Source organism: Musca domestica, unplaced genomic scaffold (genome assembly GCF_030504385.1).
Source record: "Musca domestica strain aabys unplaced genomic scaffold, Musca_domestica.polishedcontigs.V.1.1 50, whole genome shotgun sequence".
NCBI classification, from domain to species: Eukaryota; Metazoa; Arthropoda; class Insecta; order Diptera; family Muscidae; genus Musca; species Musca domestica.
In genome coordinates this window covers 6254243-6270872 of record NW_026712347.1, presented here as the reverse complement: position 1 = coordinate 6270872, position 16630 = coordinate 6254243, and the positions used below count along the sequence as shown (strand labels likewise).

Genomic DNA, 16630 nt, shown 5'->3' with positions numbered 1-16630 from the left:
CATCCCAGCAATGATATCAATATCTGTGCAAAATTTCGAACTCCATCTTAAGCGAGCTCTATCTCGATTTTAAAAGGCCTCTGACTAGATGTTCAAACGAAATTATAAAATTTACATGGTGGGGGTATTAAATATTAGTGGCAAGCTTTCATAAGTGATATGGCCTCACTATATTTAAAACGCCAACAATGAGAGAGATTACCTACCACTCTTTTGAAGGTTATCTCCTCCCATCATATGTAACATTTTCGAGACATAATATATATAGATTCGAAAGATATTGAAAATTTTAAAAGAAATAAAATAGCACTTACTTATCACTTCCCAATAATCGATATGTACGGCTCATATCTTTAATTTCTTGGGTTATTTCACCGTTTTCGCAGCGACTTGCCCTGCATGCCGTGCTTGTGGAATGCTAAAACACTATCGGGTAAACAAACTGAAATAAGAAAATAAAAAAGGAAATTAATTCTCCATTTCATGGGAGTGTATTTACATCAGGTCTGACCAGCCGGTTTATATGAGTGACGAGGTGTTGGACTTCTCATGAATGAATGCACTCATTCATTTGTATGAATATTTCCATTTTCTTATACACATGCATTTCCGGCTGGCCTTGTTTCGGTTGACCCTGATTAACAGCATCAGTTATGAGATTCACCACACTTACCTATACTATCCACGTTGAAATCGAAATTCAACTGGGAGACCATTTTCTTATGCTGTTTGGGATTACCTTGCAGAGTAACCACCTGTATCACATTTCCATAACACACAATTATTGCATCCTTCTCCACCTGATGGACCTTTACCACTTTGAGTAGATCTCGTCGGGGTACCATTGTGGCCATAGCATCATATTCCAAATCATCCGCATGGAACCAACTTGCACCTATATTCATTCGTGTACGGGTAGTGTTTTGTATTTGCGTGTTTGTACAACATTTTCCCCCGTAAAAAAGGTCGGAAGAAGGAATATGAAAAACCAAAAACACACATTTGGGGGGCGGTGGGAACACACAAAAAAATAGGGGGAGAGCAAAAGATAATCAGAAAAGAAAACATAAAGGGGGGATCAAGGTTTTTGGGAAAGATCAGTAACAAAAACAAAAGACGCAACACACACAGCAAAGGAAACAGTTGCAGCAGAAAAGGCAAGAAAGAGAGGAAGAACAAACAAACAGAAAGCACACAATAAGTAACAATTCCAAAGCATAAATTGAAATCTATACCACTGTTCATGTTGATGAGTTCCAGCTTCAGGCATCCATTGACGGCCTTCCGTACTCCCGTACACACAATGGGATATTCCAGTTCGGGTGTTATAATCATCTCAAAGACCGGAGTGCGGCCGTTCTGCACACAACCATGACCACCGCCGAGTATGCTTGTGGCCGGCCACTCGCATTGTTTCAACAGCATGAATTTGTTCAACGGATCATACCACTGCATCAGGAATATACCATTGGGTGTTGCACCACACAAGTATTTATAGCCATTGTAGGGATTGCGTGTGACACAACACTGTGTACAGCCTTTGGTGTCGGGTACCTTTGTGGTCAGGGCGAATTTGCGTGGCACCAGCCGTTCGGGAATTTTGTTCATGTGCATCGAAAATCGATGGGTTTGCTTCGAGTGCAGCGCAATCAAATCGTGACGATATAGCTGACACGATTTACCCGATAGACTCATGAGGACATCCTTGATGACATACAACCATGTCGTACGCCGGGGGAACAATTGATCTATGGCAGCGTCGTGAAGTTCGTTCATATTCAAATTGAATATACCTTCTTCGGCTCCGATGAGCAGATGTTGGTCTCGTGTCTCCGGATGGATCCACGAGGCAGTGCAGTGAACACGTAGAGGACAACCATTGAATATTTTGGAGAAACAGGCACCCATGTGAACTTTGGGTGTTGGTGGCAGGCCATTCGATATGGGGCGTGGGGGAGTGTGTCGTCGTCTGTGGGAGCGTTTGGGAGGCACAGGAGGTGTATTGTTTAACAAATCGGGCTGGGCTTCTTTTTCCACTGCAAGAAAGGTTATAAAATTAAATGGATTCCAATTTATGTAGGCCACCATGGGCACTTACGTTCATCATCATCTTCCTGAGTACCACCGTCACTGAGGCTACGGGTACGCGATGATTTGCCCATATCATTAATCAGACCCAGCAGTTGATCCATGGAACTATGTCGTCTGGGAGAATCTTCCAAACCGTTCTGAAAAAAAAAGATATTTAAATTAAAATCACTTTCTAGGCTTCTAGAGTGTCATCATCTCTACTAACCTGATTGTTTTCCTGATTGTGGTGATGATGATGATGATGCTGATGATAATCACAGTTATGATGGCTGTTATAGTTCATCAAATTATTGCTACTTGTTTGCGGATCATTCGTTGTGGCCGTTCCGGCTGCCGCTGCTTTTGCCGCCGATGGTGCATTATTGGCAGAGGCGGATGTGGATAATGCTGAGGATGTTGAGGCGACAACATCACTGGTCGTATTGCTGTTTAAATAATTGGAACCATTATTGCGAAGGTAATTATTGTATATATACGTTGAGGAGTAGGAGGAGGAGGACACAGATGCTATATTCGGACAAATGGACGCACAACTGGACATGGCACAATTGTTATGATTGTTAGTAGTAGTACAAGATGATGAGGAGGAGGAAGCGTTAGCAGATGAGGAGGAATGTATGTGACCACCACCACTAATACCACCACCCAAGTGACTAACACTACTACCCGAACTAGAATTGTTAGAGTGCAGAAATGATGATGAAGAAGGTGAGTAAATATCTTGGCTATGATGACGATGGTGATGATGATGGTGATGCTGATGTTGATGGTAGTGGCCGCCACCAATGCCACCACTACTACTGTTGCCGTCGCCGCCGCCGCTGCTGCTGCTGCCGCTGTTGGCAAAGTTACTACCACTACTACTACCAATTCTACTGCCACCACCAACACCATCGTGGTATGGGTCAATAATACCGCTACCACTACCACCACCACCGCCACTACCACCCTTTTGATCAGAACATGAATTATCCATAGGATGATGACTGTACATTGAAGTCGATGTGGACAATTGGCCGTTGGAGGATGCAGTTGCGGCTGCTGCTGCTGCTGCCGCTGCCGCTGCATTTGCATTTGCTGCATTTGGAATGGAAATGGGCCGGCTGTGATTGTTGTAGTTGATGTATCCATGTCGCAGCATATCGAAATGGGCAAACAGTGATGAATGATTATCGGTGAGATCGATGGCATCCAGAGCTGTGGTGCGCAAATTCGAATAACCGCTGCCATAGGATAATGACGAAGGACCATTACCACTGCCGCCATTTGTGGTCGTTGTCGTTGACGAGGAGGATGAGGAGTAGGAGTTTATTAAAGCTGCGGCCGGTGTGGAGGAGGAGTTGGACGATGCCGTTGTTGCCGATGAGGTGCCATTTGTTGTCGTTGATGAGTTGTTGGATGATGCAATGTTATTATGGTTGTTACTGTTGTTAACACCACCACTACCACTGCTACTGCCACCTCCTCCACCACCACCGCCACCACTACTACCGCCGTTATGGCTACAATTGCATTCAGTGCTTAGTAAATCTTTGGTATCGGTTAATGGCAATGTGGCTCTGCAAAAGCACAAAAAAAGAAGAACAACATATGGAAGAAAAAAGAGAAAGAGAAAAAAAAAAACGAAAATGCAACAAAATGTATGAGAGTGGTATTCTTTCAATAATCTAAGTATGTTTATGAAGAAGTTCTTAGCATAAAATACATTCACACATACATAGATAGGAAACAAAGGGTAGAAATGAGTGGGAAATCTTTGAGATTGGAAACATATAACCGCTTGCATTAAAACCAACATATTCAGATAAGTGTATGCAGGCTTCAAAAGATCTTAAATTTAATCATTCAAAGTTCTAAGATCCCAACCACAAATCATATCTATAAGTAGAATATAGATATTACATTTTGATAATAAATATAGCAGAATAAAGGTCTGAGGTCTCTCTCTATAGGTTCTGGATTTAATAATCAGAATAGGTTATGTTTGAAAATGTTCGAATCTTTGTAAAATGGACGTCTTGGAGGAAATTTTTAGGAATATTTCCCTATTGGTATATTACTATAATTATCAAACAATTTTACGCTCTAATGTTTGAAACCGAAATTCTGATTATTTTCTATTTTTTTTTTTCTATGGGAAAAATCATCTCACTACGGAAGAAGTCTAGTTTTATCGGATAACTTTGAAGGGCCTATATTAAAGAGACTTTTGTGAATATCTCTGCTGCTGCAAGGCGTTTTTAAAAAAGAAGAGTTTAGCAGTTCCATAAATTTCAAAAAATAACTTCTGGAAAACTATTTTTCGGATATCATAACTATTGAGGGAACGGGAAAAGTGGATTGATTTTCAAAAGAGTGGACGCCTTCCTTCATACTTTTACCCGATCCAAATAATATAGGTTAAAATTTTTTGAAAAATGCTAGATTTTTTTAAATTTTAGTATTCGGTGGTTCAGGTTTTGACAAGACATTAAATGGTAGCACCTATCGATTTAATAAATTTTGAGCGTTTTAAGTTGATCTTCAGTTTAAGGGTAATAAAAGGTTAAATGACTCGACTCAAACTCCGAGATAAGCAAAATTACCAGACACTGATAGTTTAGCAGCTCAGAGATTCAGTGCCGTAGCACATTTTAAAGATTGATTAGGACTTTGATTTGGAATTGAAAACGACTACAACTGTCTGGGTTAGTAAAGCTCCCATATAATCAAATCTCAATATATATTATATTGATATTTCTCATAAAGATCCTGGTCTCAATTTTAAACCAATTTGGCTATATATTGAGTTTGTCAGAAAAAATTCCCTCCACATAGCTACAGATGGTATATATTTTTATATGGTAAAAAATAAAAATGACTCATCGCTTAAGGCTCGATTGAGGCCCGATTTTTTCTAAAAAACTAAAACTAAAAACATCGTAATATTTTTACCGAGGCAGGGTGAATTTGCGTGTGCATCGAAAAACGATGGGTTTGCAGGGCTATCAAATCGTGACGATATAACTGACACGATTTACCCGATAGACTCATGAGGACATCCTTAATGACATACAACCATGTCGTACGCCGGGGGAGCAATTGATCAATGGCACTCCTTCGGGGGTTTTCCACCACAAAACATTATCATTTTAAAAGTAAGTAAAATTCACATATTAAGCGATTGGAGCACGCGATATATTTTAAATTTGGTACACCTTAATATATTGCTAGGTCAGGTACAAACTTGGAAAATATTAACCCACTCTTGCTTGACATTACCTTTAAAAGGTCAATATTCGGAAGAAGAAGAATACCTCTTACAAAAAGTGTGATATAAGTGTCTGTGGACATCGGTCCACTTCTTCTGGCACACAGATTTTCAAATTTACAGAAAACAAGTTAAAAAGTATCAGTCGGTTTTGCCGACAGATGTATACCCTCAGCCAATGTTCGATTATTTAAATACATTTTGACTTTTGTTATGATTATTCAAATTGCTGATCCTCTATGGAAGTGGGTTTCGAAAGAATGGACCAATATATTGTCCATTTCGTATCGGACCTAAATAAATATGATATAAATATTGGGACGTGCCAGGTGTCGACTATATTGGTTACTTTCTTTAATTTCTATGAGATATGTGATCATTTTGAGAGAAATCTCTAACTGGTTTGCAAGTTTTGACAGATAAAAGTATGGAAAATTGTGACCCAGATGGGGTTCGCAGATATATACATCTTCTTCACAACAGATCTTGTGTTAGCAAAAACGTTTGTGTGCGCGAAATTTTAAGAGAGTTGGATGTTTATTTCTTTTTTTTGAGCGTTTTGTTTTTCAAAATCCTAAACCCTATGTGGGGGGATGTACCAGAAGAAATGGTCCGAACTCTACCATCTTTATAAAAGATCTTGTGTTGATGGAAATATTAAAATTTACCAAGCCTAAAAGGAATCATATGTTAATTTCGGATTTTATGAGCTTCAAGTATTCAAAATTATCACCCTTTGTGGGGGAGGTACCAGAAAAAATGGTTCATTCTCTACCATCTTTATAACAGATCTTGCGTTCGTGGAAATATTGAGATGTGTTAAGTCTGAATTAAATCGGATGTTAATTTAGCTTTATATGAGCTTCATGGGTATTAAAAATGTTGACTCTTTGTGGGGGAGGTACCAGAAGGAGTGGACCAATATGTCCCATCTTCGCAACAGATCTTGCGTTAGCAGAAATAATGGGATGTGTGAAATAGGAAGTAAACCTGATACTAATTTCGGAATTTATGATCGTTTTGGTTTTTCTTGTGGGGAAGGTACCAGAAGAAATAGTCCGATCTCTACCATCTTTATAACATATCTTGTATTGATAAAAGTATTGAGATGTGCCAAGTCTGAATGGAATCTGATGATAATTTCGCGTTTCACGAGCTTCATGAATATTCAAAATTTTGACCCTTTGTTGGAGAGGTAGCAGAAGGAGAGGACCGATGTATTCCATCTTCACACCAGAACATGGGTTAATAAAAATATTGTGATGTGTGTAATTTTATAAGAGTTATAATTATTCAAAATGTTGACCCTTTGTGGGGTAGGTACTTGATGGAGTGCACGGATATTGTCAATTTTCTCGTCTGACCTAGCACTTATGCAAATATTAGGATTTGCAAAGTTGGGATAAAATCGAATAATTCTTTCTGTTTTTATGCAGTGAAATATTTTTTGAAAGTTTGACCCTTTGTAAAGGAGGTACCAGAAGAAGTAGACCGATATTGTCCATCTTCGTTTTGGCCGTATCAAGTGATATATACCCTCTGTAGCCATATGGCTGGCGGTATATAAAGTATAGACTTTCAAGCGTTAAGTCGGAATAGAACAGCTTTCATTGCATTGGTCAAATGTTTCCAATCGTCGATTACATTAAGAAATTACTGTAAATTTCGTTTATAACAATAGCTAAGAGACCAATAATTATGATCTTTATAAAACTATAATATAAGAGATAACTGTCATAATTAAAAGAGAAAACCATTCAACCAACCTAACTGTAGTTAACCTAAAAACAAATATTTTTTGGTGAGAAATTTGAGTTTTTTAATTTTTTTTCGACTGTTATACATTTCCTTTAAAAAAACCGAAGATAAGTACTACTATGTTTAGGATTAAATACAGAAATGGCCTCTTTAAATATAATCATAAATGTTTGAAAATGTTTTTGTTATATTCGTTATAAACGAAATTTACTGCATCATAATACATGTCTCAATGTAGGATAAGGAAAAAGAGGGAAAAGGTCTTTAAAGTTCATTTTATGTTTTTGCAACAAAATTGTTAATTGCTTCATTAGCTTCTTCGTGTCTGTATGTGTGTTCATTTTGTTTTTCTTGTTTTTGTGTTTTTTTTTCTTACTTTCGAGTCATTATAGGATTAACATTAGCATTTGTTAGTTTTTGATAAATAAGAGGCTTTACTTGCTGGCATTTTAAGGGAGCAATGCAGCAAACAAATAATGAATGTATAATCACATAGACATTTATACACCAATACATACATATATGCATATATTTACATGTGTATATGTATTTATAAGTACAAGTCATTTGGGGAATTCATGCACATGAGGGGCATGCATGTCTCTGGAATAAAGATAATAATCATGATATTGATGCGGATGTGTAAGTGTGACTACCACCAACCAAATGCGACCCAGACACCGGTGATGATGACGATGATGAAGATGTTAAAGATAATGACATATAAATGAGAATGTCACACACATAACAATGCAAAATCTACATAAACTATAATGTAGCAGATTATGTTAACATGAATATTTTAATGCATGTGTGTGAGTGTGTGTGTCATGTATGTATGATAATACGAACGTCTGACTATGAGATGCATGTTTATGTATGTATAAGTGTGGAATTTCCTGTCATGCATATGACTATTTTAATGTTTTATATTATCGGCAAACAGACCATATTATGAGAGTGTTAGTAATTTGTACGCATGTGTATGTGTGTGTAAATATCAATGAATGACTTAAAAGGAGATTTCATTTTTAATGGCAAAAATTTGCCACTGCCAATAAATATATATATTAGCATGTATCGGTACAAAGAACATAATTAACAATATTCTAGGAGAAAGGACTATTTTACAATATTTTATTCTTCAGATACCATAACTTCTGGGGGAACGGGTGGAGTGGATTGATTTTTGAACAGTGGACACCTATGTTTACCCGATCCAAATAAGTTAATTTAAGGTGTCAGATTTTACGAGCATTTTCAAATTCAAGTATTTCGTGGTTCAGGTTGAAGTTTATAATTCAGATTTTTAGGAGAAAATTATCAATTTAGTTAATTAATTTGAAGCTCGACTTTAAAGTTATTGAAAAAAGAAATAAAAAATTTAATAAAAGAAAATTATTAAAATTATTGAGTTCAAATATAAATTTTGGAAACTATATCCATTATACCTTCTACAATTGTATGCTTAACAAGTTAAAAAGTATCAGTAGGTTTTGCCAAAAGATATATACCCTCAGTCAGTGTTCGATTTTATAAATATATTTTGACTTCTGTTATGATTATTCAAATTGTTGAATTGTTGGAGTAGGTTCCGCAGGATTGGGCCAATATTGTCCTTTTTGTATCGGACCTGAATAAATACGATATATATGTGGGTGTCGACTATATTGGTTACTCCCTTGACTTTATATGAGAATGGCCCAATCTCTACCATCTTTATAACATATGTCGTATTGATAGAAATATTGAGATGTGACAAGTCTGAATGGAATCGGATGTTAATTTCGCGTTTCATAAGCTTCATGGATATTCAAAATTTTGAAAAATCGCTGACTTTCGCAGGTTATGAAAGATAAAAAATATTAAAAATTGCGACCCTTTGCGGCTGAGGTACCAGAAGGTTTTCGCAGATATATATTATCTTCACAACGGATCTTTTTAGAAAATGTTAAAATCTGCGTGAGGTACCAGATATAGTCGACCGAAATATTCAATTTTTCTTACTTCATCTAATACATATAAAAATATTGGCATGGGAAAAATTTAAAGAAAATACAAAATTTATATCCAATTTTATGCGACATCATAAATTCCGATAAAATCCATATTCATCTCAGGTTTCTGGTTGAGAGAAATATTTGGATATAGCAGGTTGTAAAGAATCGCTGACCTGTTCCGCAAGTTATGGCAGATAAAAGTATTGAAAATTGTGATTCTTTGTGGGTGAGGTACCAGAAGGGGTTCGCAGATACATATCATCTTCTCAAGAGATCTTGTGCTGTGTGTGTAAAACTGTAATATAGTTATTTTCTCATTTCGCTTTGTTTGAGCGTTTTGTTTTTCAGAATCTTGAGGGGGAGGTACCAGAAGAATTGGACCGATCTCTAACATCTTTATAACAGATCTTGTGTTGACGGAAATATTGAGTTGTACCAAGTTGACCCTTTGTGAAGGAGGTATCAGAAGAAGTGGATCGGTATATTCCATATTCACACTAGACCATGGCTTAATAAAAATAATGTGATCTATGTAATTTGAAGAGAGCCCGATGTTTATTTCGGATTTTATGACAGTTTTGGTTATTTAAAACTTTGACGCTTTATGGGGAAGAAATGGTCCGATCTCTACCATCTTTACAACAGATCTTGCATTGATAGAAATATAGGGATATACCAAGTCTGAATGGAATCGGATGTTAATTTCGCGTTTTATAAGCTTAATGGGTATCCAAAAATGTAACCCTTTGTGGGTGAGGTATGAATATTCAAAATTTCGATCCTTTGTGGGGGAGGTGCCAGTAGGATTGGAACGACATATCCCGTCTTCATAGCAGCTCTTTTGTTAGAAAAAATAATGGAATGTGTGAAATATAAAGAGAACGTGAAGCTTATTTCGGATATTCAAAACTTTGACTCTTTGTGGGGTATGCACCAGAAGGAATGGTCCGATCTCTACCATCTTTATAACAGATCTTGTGTTGCTAGAGATCGCAGCAGATCTTGTGTTAGCAGAAATAATGGGAAGTGTGAAATATGAAGACAACCGGATACTTATATCCGATTTTATAAGCGTTTTGGTTATTCAAAACTTAGATCCTTTGTGGAAGTGGTACCAGAAGGAATGATCCGATCTCTTCCATCTTTATAACATATTTTGTATTGATAGAAATATTGAGATATGACAAGTCTAAATGGAATCGGATGTTAATTTCGCGTTTTATGAGCTTAATGGGTATCCAAAAATGTAACCCTTTGTGGGTGAGGTACCTGAAGAAGTGATCAGATATATTCCATCTTCACACCAGACATTAGTTTAATAAAAATATTGTGACGTGTGTAATTTGAAGAGAATCAGACCCTTACATCATATGTTATAAGAGTTATAATTATTCAAATTTTGACCCTTTGTGGGGGAGGTACTTGATGGGGCGGACCGATATTGTCCATTTTCGCACCTGACGTAGCAATGATGCAAATATTGGGATTTGCAAAGTTGGAGCTAAATCGGATTATCCTTTCTCTATCTGTGCAGTAAATTATTTTCTTTGAAAATGTTGACATTTTGTGGGGGAGGTACCAGAAGGAGTGGACCGATATTGCCAATCTCCGAACTCGATCTAAGTTTGTCAATATTTTTACGACGTATCAAGTTGCGACAATATCAGATACTTCTTCGAGAGTTATCATGCGCACCAGCCAGACAGACACACGGACGGACGGACATACCTATATCGACTCCTAATGTCCTGAAACAAATTTGGTCCAAAGAGACCTAGGAAGTAAAATCGTTATTTCCATGAGGCACGTTTTTGCAGTATCAAATTATATATACTCTCTGTAGCCACATGACTTAAGGTATAAAAAGACGTTTCATATAATGACTAGTTGCCAATCCAACTTTCCGACTTAGACACTTTACCCTTTGAACCGCCGCCTTATGGCAAAATTTATTATTTAATTTTTCCCGGCCGATATGGAAATTAAATATGTACAAATTAATTCATCTATAAATTAAAATGGAAAACAATATTAATACTGTTGCCCCATTATTGTTAGTGTTGTATTGTGTTGATAAGGTGTGTGTGTGCGGCATTGCAAAATCTCAATTATATCGAATCATATTTTTGTTTATTTTAGCAATATATTATTGTTTGCTTGTGGTCAATTAATCTCTGCCCGTTTTGCATTGGTTTTATTAACAATGCAACGACAAATGCCGATCAATTACCAAATGGTTATATGTTTTTAAAAGCAAATATAATTCGTGGTAAGAAAGTGTTTTCCGTTTTGAATTTCACATTTTTTCAAAATACACTGAAAGAACTCTAGTTGCCACAACTGAAAAAAGGCAGACCAAAAACAAAAACAAAAAAAAAAAAATAAATAATAATAATAAAATAAAAATAAACAAAAAATGGCTAACAGATATTGAAACAGAACAGGATGCTATGCTATGCTAAAATTTCCAAAAAAACTAAATTTTGCAGTGAGCTAGAGATTATTTATTTTATCAACATTTTGAAAATCCCCATAGACTCAATGTAACATATCGAGCCATCCTCCACAAAACTCTTAAAGTAAGAAAATCAAATTAAACATCTCATAGAATTCGATTGGAGTGAGATATTTCGTTAATTTTTTAACCCTCAGCAATATGGCTGGAGAGGGTATACGTCATTTGATACGGCCAAAACGAGCCTCTTGAAATAACGATTTTAGACACTACGTCTCTTTGTAAATCCGTTTCAGGACATTTGAAGTCGATCAAGCGATGTCCGGCCGTCCTTCTGTCTGTCCAATAATCCAATTTTGCAAATCCTAATATTTGCATCAGTGCTAAGTCAGGGGCGAAAATGGAAAATATCGGTCCACTCCATAAAGTACCTCCCCACATATCGTCAAAATTTTAAATAATTATAAATCTTATAAAATGTGATGTAAGAGTCCGATTGTCCTCAAATTACAGACATCAAAATATTTTTATTAACCAAAGGTCTGGTGTGAAGATGGAATACATCGATCCACACATTCTGGTACTTCTCCCACAAAGGGTCAAAATTTTGAATATCCATGAAGCTCAAAAATGCGAAATTGACATCCGATTCCATTCTGACATGGTACATTTCAATATTTCCATCAACATAAGATCTGGTATAAAGAGGGTAGAGATCAGACCATTTCCTCTGGTACCTCTTCCACAAAGGGTCAAAATTTTGAATAACCAAGACGATCATAAAATCTAAAATAAGCATCCGGGTTTTCTCAAATTTCACACATCTCATTATTTCTACTAACACAAGATCTGTTGTGAAGATGAAATATATCGGTCCACTCCTTCTGGTAACTCCCCCACAAAGGGTCAAAATTTCGAAAAAAAAAAAAAAATAAAACTATCCAAGAAAGTGAAATAAGCATCCAACTTGTGAAAATGATATAATCTGAGAACCCTTTCTGGCACCTTACCCACAAAGGGTTAACATTTTCAATACTTTGTTCTGTTATAACTTGCGAAACTGAGATGAATATGGAATTTATGATTTCGCACAAAATTGGATATAAATGTTCGATTTTCTCGTAATTTTTCCCATACCATTTTTTATCTGTATTAGATGAAGTATGAAAATGGAATACTTCGGTTGACAATATATCTGGTACCTCACATTTAAGCATTTTCTAAAAATGATCACATATATATTCTATAAAGTGATGGAAGTAAACCAATATGGTCCAAACCGTTGCAAAATTTATATATTTATTTAGGTCCGATGCGATGTGGACAGTATTGGCCCATTCCTGCATAGAGGGTCAACTACTTGAATAATAAATAATCGAACATTGGCTGAGGGTATGCATACATCTGTCAGCAATACCGACTGATACTTTTTAAATTTTTTTATATCCACATAGGTCAATATCTTGTGGAACCCATCTACTATCAAAGATTCGACATTTTGAATAATAATAAGGCTTATAAAATTTAAATTAGATTTCCATTTTTTTAAAACTTTATCCATTTCAATATTTCTGACGGTCCAGGGTCTAGTCAGGAATTAAAATACTGACAACAAAAATCATATCAAAATCAAATAGTATTCATAATTTAAAACAACATAATATATGAATCCAGACAGATTTTTTCTACTCCTCTTCGAATTTTCCCTTAAAATTTTGAATTTTCAAAAGCAGCTCTTCTTGAAATGTGAAATTTGTGTCCAATTTTCTTTTTTTTTTCAAATTTCGCACATCTCAATATTAATGCTAATAAAAGTAGAGTAGTTTTAATCTAGTCCATTTTTCAGTACACCAGTTCCTAAACGTATGAGTAATTTCATAAATTTTATATTACTCATACGCAGAGTTTTCATAAAAACGTAAATCGTGTTTGTATCCCACGAAAGTCAAGTGAATAACTCCTTTTCGTAGCTCTACACTAAAATGTGAGATTAGTTCCCGATGCTCACATTCTTATAGTACATTGCCGATAAACTGTCAACATTTTGAAAAATCATAAATTACATAACCAAAATCTAAACTACACCTACGGGTCGAATATTTTTCGAAACTCGTATATGCTGAAGGTATGTGACTGTCGAATTAAAACTTTATAAATTGTTGATATAGGTAGGTTCCAAGATGTTGAATTTTTATATAGCATCTTTTGCTTTTTCCTTTTTCTCTCTATTTTATTAAACCAAGAAGAGTAGCTTTAACATATGACAACAATCTGCCCTTTAACGCAAACTGTCGCTTATTTTCATCTTAAATCCTACCACAAAAATCAATATCACATCAAACTTTTCAGAGTTGTTTTTTTTTCTTTCTGATAATGTCCTGCATTAAATGCACCAACATTTATGTAAATAATGTCATGAATGATGGATGCCAATGGTTTACATTAAATAATGTCATGGTGTAATGTAAACGAAAACGTTTTTTTTGTTGACATGATGTTCTGCATTTTATATTTTGATGTTTTATATTAAGAATGTGTAAAGCAGAAATTTCTCGAAAAAAAAGGAATAAGTAAATACGAAGCACAGTGTGGTAAATTTATATTTGTACGTATATATTCTCCGAATTCAGACTATTTAAGCCCACGAAATCAGCATCAATGCAAATGTCAGATGTGTCACCTTTATGTACTAGTGATTTCGTTGGAAAGTGATTTACAGTATAACAAATATTCGCAGCAATTGAATAGAAATTTTGGAATTTTTTTAAAATTAGTGTCCATTTCACCGGTTAAATATTATCCGTTGACCATCCAAAATGCCCTCTCCTAAACTCTAATCGCACGCAAAATTACGCATCGATCGGTCTATAATTGTGATCTACAAAACGATTGTGAAGTCAGCCAAAACATGCAAATTTCGTGAGGATCGGACCAGAGATGTTTTATAGTAGGTGGTAGTATTTATTACCAACGCAAATACATAATTTTACATAATTCCGTGGATAAATGTGACATGAATCATTGACGTCCAAGAATCGTTTTGTGAGGGGTACACGATACCGTGGACACAAACTTTTCTGCCAGGCAGGGTTGTGCTTTTTGCGAATTTCAAATACAAAATTTAAAAACGCGAGATAGTTCTGCAAATATGGACTATTCTTTGTATGTATATTTTCTGAAGATTATCAGTGGGAGAGGAATAGCCTGATATCTACAATCGTCACAACAGATATTGTGTTAGTAGAAATATAGAAATGTGTGAAGTTTAGAAAAAAGTTTTCGCCTTTTATGAGAGATACAATTATTCAAAATTTTGAGCCGTTGTGGAGGAGGTACCGAAAGGAGTCAACCGATACATCCCATCCTCACACCAGATGTTTTATGAACAAAAATATTGGGATTTATGAAAATTGAAAAGAATTGGGTGCTTTTTTCGCAATTCGTGAGAGATATAATTGTCAAATTTTTGACCCATTGTGTTGAAGATACCAGAAGGAGTGGTCCAATATATTTCATCTTTATACCAGCTCTTGTATTGGTAGAAATATTGAGATGTGTGAAATCTGAAGAGAATTGCTCTTTGTTTTTTTTTTTTTTAAATTTTATAAGAATTACAATTTTGACCATTTGTGGGGGAGGTACTTGATGGAGTGGACCAATATTGCCCATTTTCACACCTGGCCTAACACTGACAAAAATATTAGGATTCGCAAAGTTTGCACAAAATCGAATGTTCCTTTCTCTTTCCGTGAGGCAAATTAATTCCTTTGAAAATGTTGATATTTTGTAGGGGAAGTACCAGAAACAGTGGACCGAGGTTCCCCATCTCCGAACTCGATTTAAGTTTGACAACAATATTACGATGAGCCAAGTTTGGACCAAATCGGATACACCCTTGGAGAGTTATTGTGCGCACCAGCCAGCCAGGCAAACAGACAGACGGACACAGCTAGATCGACTCCGAATGTCCTGAAACGGATTTGGATTAAAGTGACATTGGGTCTAAAACCGCAGGAGTACAAACTGCCAATTTAAAGTTAATTAGATCTAGAACTGTGACTAAAACACCCAAAAAAACTTTAAATCGGTTTGAATCACTATTTAGGGGGCTACACCAAAACGTATTACTATGTTGCCTATCCCAGTGGACCTATAATGCATCTGAGCAAAATTTTATCAACTACTTCATTTCGTTGGGAAGCCATAGTGATTTCCAGACGATCGGACATAGTAACATAGAATGTTATGCTGATCAAGAAATATTTATTTTGTATGGTTTAAAATCAATAGCTCAAATGAAAAACTAAATATAACCTGCATACTATGGGCGAGGGTATAACAATGAACTGTTTTCAAATTAAACAAAACTTCAACCCAAAAATGCATTGAATCTTGTTAGCTCTGACATATTCAAGATAAAATAATTGGTTATTATACCGTTTTGTAAGTAGATACTGGTGCCAAAATATAATATAATAAACCCATTGTTTGATAATAAAACTTTTCCTGGAAAGAATCTGAAATAACAAATATAGGGGATTCGGGGTCTAAATAGCATTAAATCTGCAGAAAAACACAAAGAATGGTAACGAAAATTAATGGGAGAGGGCACATATATATTTTTGGGAATTACATATACATTCCTGCTTATATTTTCTTTCAGAGACCTCGTATCTAAGAAAAATATTAAATAATCCTGAACGAAACCGTATCAATGGTTTATTGATTTTTCAGCCTTATGTTGAATAATGCATAGGTGAAAATATTCCAAAATTAAAACTGGGTCTGAAAGTCTTTTTTAATATGACTTCTGCCCTTTTCTTACAAGTTTGTGGTATCATACCGCAAAAAATTACTCATGGAATGTCAAACTCAATATATCCTACCAGTGTACAGGGTGCATACCAAATAATACGTATTATATATTTATATATTTACTTTTTAACATTCTCCTATTTACATTACTGGCATAAAATGGTAATATTTCATGGCAACAACACCAATGATGATGAAAAGTCGATGGAATTGCTCAGGCATTGATAAAGAAAATTTACATCCTCCGGATAAAAAAATAGC

General features: G+C 35.6%; 1 protein-coding gene across 1 annotated transcript in view; it reads right to left on the bottom strand.

Annotated features, from left to right (window-relative positions):
* Positions 1–310: 310 nt before the first annotated feature.
* The window catches only part of LOC101900852 (mitogen-activated protein kinase kinase kinase kinase 5), a 392002-nt gene continuing 375682 nt past the window's right edge, over positions 311–16630 (bottom strand). The window contains 7 exon segments of the mRNA XM_059128428.1: positions 311–379; positions 381–442; positions 674–895; positions 1236–2036; positions 2099–2228; positions 2297–2516; positions 3084–3650. Coding sequence (XP_058984411.1) covers positions 311–379; positions 381–442; positions 674–895; positions 1236–2036; positions 2099–2228; positions 2297–2516; positions 3084–3650 — 2071 coding nt within the window.